The sequence below is a fragment of the Galeopterus variegatus genome, unplaced genomic scaffold, assembly GCF_000696425.1.
Source record: "Galeopterus variegatus unplaced genomic scaffold, G_variegatus-3.0.2 Scaffold362, whole genome shotgun sequence".
Taxonomy (NCBI): Eukaryota; Metazoa; Chordata; class Mammalia; order Dermoptera; family Cynocephalidae; genus Galeopterus; species Galeopterus variegatus.
The window spans coordinates 79,606-83,540 of record NW_007726473.1 but is presented as its reverse complement, the minus strand read 5'-3'; the positions used below and the strand labels follow the sequence as shown (position 1 = coordinate 83,540).

The following is a 3,935-nucleotide window of genomic DNA, read 5'->3' as shown; positions in this document are numbered from 1 at the left end:
GATTTCTGTGTTAGTATATCAGACAAATTTAAAGAAAGGTATTTTGGTGTTTTCTTTCTTACGCACTCAGCAGGCTTTTTACATTTCACTGGAATTAACATGCAAAGTAAATATTAACTATAAATTAGTATTAAAATAGAAAAATGACATATAAAAAATAGTAGATATAGGTAACCTGTAAAAGCATTAAGACATTTCCCCCACACCATAACAGTGGTATAAAACATGAACATGACGCCTGATAGGATCCACAATAAAGTAAGAAAATGTCTGTTCATGATTCTTTGTTGAAGGGTAGCACATACCAGTAGAATCCTGAAAAAGATAAACCTAAATTATTTAGTATATAACTACATTTAAATGATAATCACCATATTTGACTATTACATATTTTCTGTCAAAACATCATGAAGCATATAAAATATTTGGCAATAAATTGGTGGTTAACTAATATTTAAAAATATTTGACAGCACAGTTTACTATGCTAGGAATACATATGTACTATACACGCATGCATAATTCTTGTCCTTAAAGGAATTAATAGTCCAAAGGGAAATTTCATCATTTTTTAAAAAGTGCTTTTAAAGTGCTAATATTGCAAAATTTTCTATTCAGCAATTTTCTTCTATCTTTGTTTTCTTTTAGAATATGGTCCTTAAGTACCATGAGGGCAGGGACTATGTTTCTTTTGTTTATCACTGTACCTTAGCCCAGCACAATAGATATCAAATATCAAACAGAGTAGATATCGAATAAATGTTTGAATTAAGGTTCTTAGAAACTGCTTCATATGTAATAAAAAGTCGAGTATGAGATTCTGTGAAATAAAGACATTTATGACATACTTATTTATTTGCCCTATAAATCATGGTTTGATAGACTAGAGAACTGTGTTCTACTCCATCTGAGTCACAGGCTTAGCTCTAAAATAAGTAGGAAATATAAGATACAGACAACAGAAAGGGAGCAAGGGGAAAAAGTTCAAACTGTTCTCCAAACAAAAGCATACCTTATCAACTTTTAATTTTAACAAAACATTAAATATCATCAGGTTTTCTCCTAGGCATGACATTGTCCTAATTGCTTACTCCAGTTGTAACAACTCTATTAATAACAAGCAATTAAATTCTTTGGTTGCAAATATCCCTTCAATACTTACATAGGCTGTTACTTTAAAGACAGAAGAGGTAATTTGTATTTTCTTGGTCTGCGGATTCTTTCGAACACTAAAAAAGAGAAAAAAGATACATTTAAAATGTAACAAGGGGCTTCTGGTCACTCTCTCCCACAAATCAACCAATTTACAACTATTAAAAAGCAACAACAGCTAAGCTGGGGCTGCTAGAGCTCAGGGGAAGAGGAGGAGAGACCTATGGAATGCATGAAGACAGGAGAAGCCACGATGAGAGAAAGAAAGAACCGCTCCAACTGTTTTGAGCCCTGGCCCTTCAAGGCTGGAGCTGCTGAGTGCTCAGAGCAGAAGCCAGCAAAAGAAGCAGCTGTGCCCTTTGGATGGAGTTGTTTGGAGGTGGCAGGGGAGAAGAGGGCCTTGGTGGCCCCTAGACCAGCAATACTACTAATATGGTTCCCACGGACCCACAAAACAACCCACAAGTTGTTGTGAGGAGCACAACAACTGAAAAAAAGGAGCAACTCAGAGGCTGATGAGTCATTGTAAGGGAATGGAACATGGTTTGTCCCATGGGAAGTGTTTGGAGCATGGGGGGTGGGGAAGATAGGCCCACTGGGGGGACACTGGGGCACAGCAAGGACAGCTGATCTGCCCCCCAATCAGCATAGGACTACTCAGAGGAGACTAGGCAGGAGTACAGAATTGCATGGGGTTCTGTCTGCTGAAAAGACTAAAGCCCAGACCAGAGTTTCTACACAACCCAGGTGTACTGGATCTCATGAGAGGTGGAAGTACCTATAAAGTCAACCATTAAGATCTGAGCTGCACAGAAAGCCTTCCCCAGGGAATCAGCAGCAAAGCGGCAATTTAGCTAAACCACACAGCTCAAGTACTGGTCCCCATGAGAAGTTCCCCCATTTTAGAAGTAAGCAAAGGAAATAAACTAGTTCCAATGCAGAGTTTAAGTGGAGGGAACAGCAAATAATCCAACACAGAACTGGAAGAAAAAACAAAGTACCTATAACCAGAGACAAAGTTTGATATTAACTAGTAAAGGTCTCATTTCACCAAAGAACACCTATAGCACCTAGAAGGAACAGAAGTCCCCAGGGCTACCAAGCCAGAAAGTGGGGAGGGCTGGGGGCCTCAGCTATGCCCCCTGACACCCGCAACCAGTACCAAGGGTGGGGGCCTTGGCCTCGGTCATGCCCCCCCAACAGGAGCAACCAGCCCAGCAACAACCACGGAGCTGATGCAGGAAGCACCCCAGACTCTCCCGAGCCGGGGTTCTGGTGGGGTGAGGGCTTCAGCCACACCCCCCTGACATTTGCACCCAGCCCAGCAATGACCAAGACACCACTGGAAGCCCCCTGGTCTCCTCTGAAGAGATGAGGGGGTACCACAGGCCTCAACCCCACCCCCTCCTCCTTCCTCCTTCTTCCATCCTATTTCCTCCCTTCCCTTCTCCCCCTACCCTGTAGCTGCTCCACAACAGCATCATAGAATGTAAAAAAATAATATTAATACATAAACTTTAAAAAATAAATAAATAAAATGTAACAAGCACTGGCATAATCAATTTTAAGTAATGATCCCTTTTAGTATTTCGGTGTTCTTGTTCCTATAGAACATGGAAATAAACATAATATTGAACTAAAGTGGTTTGAAATGGATGGGATCTGAGCCTTCATCCATGGTTGGGCCAAGGTCAACTAAACTGAAATCACAGAAAACTGAATTTTACAGTTAGAGGTTTGAGGTTAGTCTGAAACTCAGATGATGAAATGACTTTCTCTGGCCACAGAGACAATTATTGGACAAGTAAAAATTTCTAAAAGTCAGACTGAAGTATAGACAGCCATCAGAAGTAGATAAAAGCATACTAAAGAATTGAACCTAAGTAGAAATGACAGTTCGGTTACTGATCTTTTATTTCATTTTGGGCAAGATTAACCTCTCAGAACCTCAATTTTCTCATATGTAAACAGCATAATATGGTTCCTTTTAGGATATGAGAATTAAGTGAGATACTATGTATGAAAACTATATGTTAAGTTACATATTGCTAAATTATATCATATAAAAAATAGTTTTCTCAGTAGCTCTCTTTCAATCACTCTCCCCAGAAAAGATTACCTGTGTATAGTGAGCAAGCAAACTGAGTATTCATGAAATAAGCTACACATACACAACGGTACTTCAAAAAGTTTGTGGAAAAATAGAATTAAAAGATAACACAAATCTTTCCATGAACTTTCTGAAGTATATTTATATATTTGTTACCTCAGTATAAATATATTCACACTTTAAGATACTTTACAGTTTGCAAAATATCTTTATCCTCATTTAAAGATCACACAATTCAGTGACATAGGCATCAATTTATATAGCACTAGAGAAGTTAAATGATATATTTAAGACAATGCAACTAAAAGTGACATTTCTGGGAATAGAATCCAGGTGACTGAGAGTCTAGTCCTCTCTCCCCTACACCTCATCTGTTTATTCCATACCTATAAACTCTATAAATACATATTTATCAAAGGTATTATTCATGCATGACATGTATAGGTGAAATTTAAAGAAAGACTTCCCTCTCCTCCACTTTGTTAGGTGAAGGTATTGTTTCCCTTCTACTACATGTGTTAAAATAATGGGGAGAAAAAGAGGAGGAGGAGGAGGAACATAAACTCTGTGGGAGGGGTGTGTGTGTGTGTGTGTTTGTGTGTGTGTATGTGTACGTCTGAGCTTATGTACATTTTGGGGAGCCAGCCCCATTTCAGTATTCAAGATTCTTATGTG

At 38.7% G+C, this 3,935-nt stretch overlaps 1 protein-coding gene across 1 annotated transcript in view; it reads right to left on the bottom strand.

Annotated features, from left to right (window-relative positions):
• Nucleotides 1-14: 14 nt before the first annotated feature.
• The window catches only part of LOC103586682 (chromosome unknown open reading frame, human C11orf70), a 25,118-nt gene continuing 21,197 nt past the window's right edge, over nucleotides 15-3,935 (bottom strand). Inside the window, exons 6-7 of the mRNA XM_008567984.1 lie at nucleotides 1,161-1,227; nucleotides 15-315 (exon numbers count right to left, since the gene is read on the bottom strand). Coding sequence (XP_008566206.1) covers nucleotides 187-315; nucleotides 1,161-1,227 — 196 coding nt within the window. The 3' untranslated portion in view covers nucleotides 15-186. The remainder of the gene's footprint in view (nucleotides 316-1,160; nucleotides 1,228-3,935) is intronic.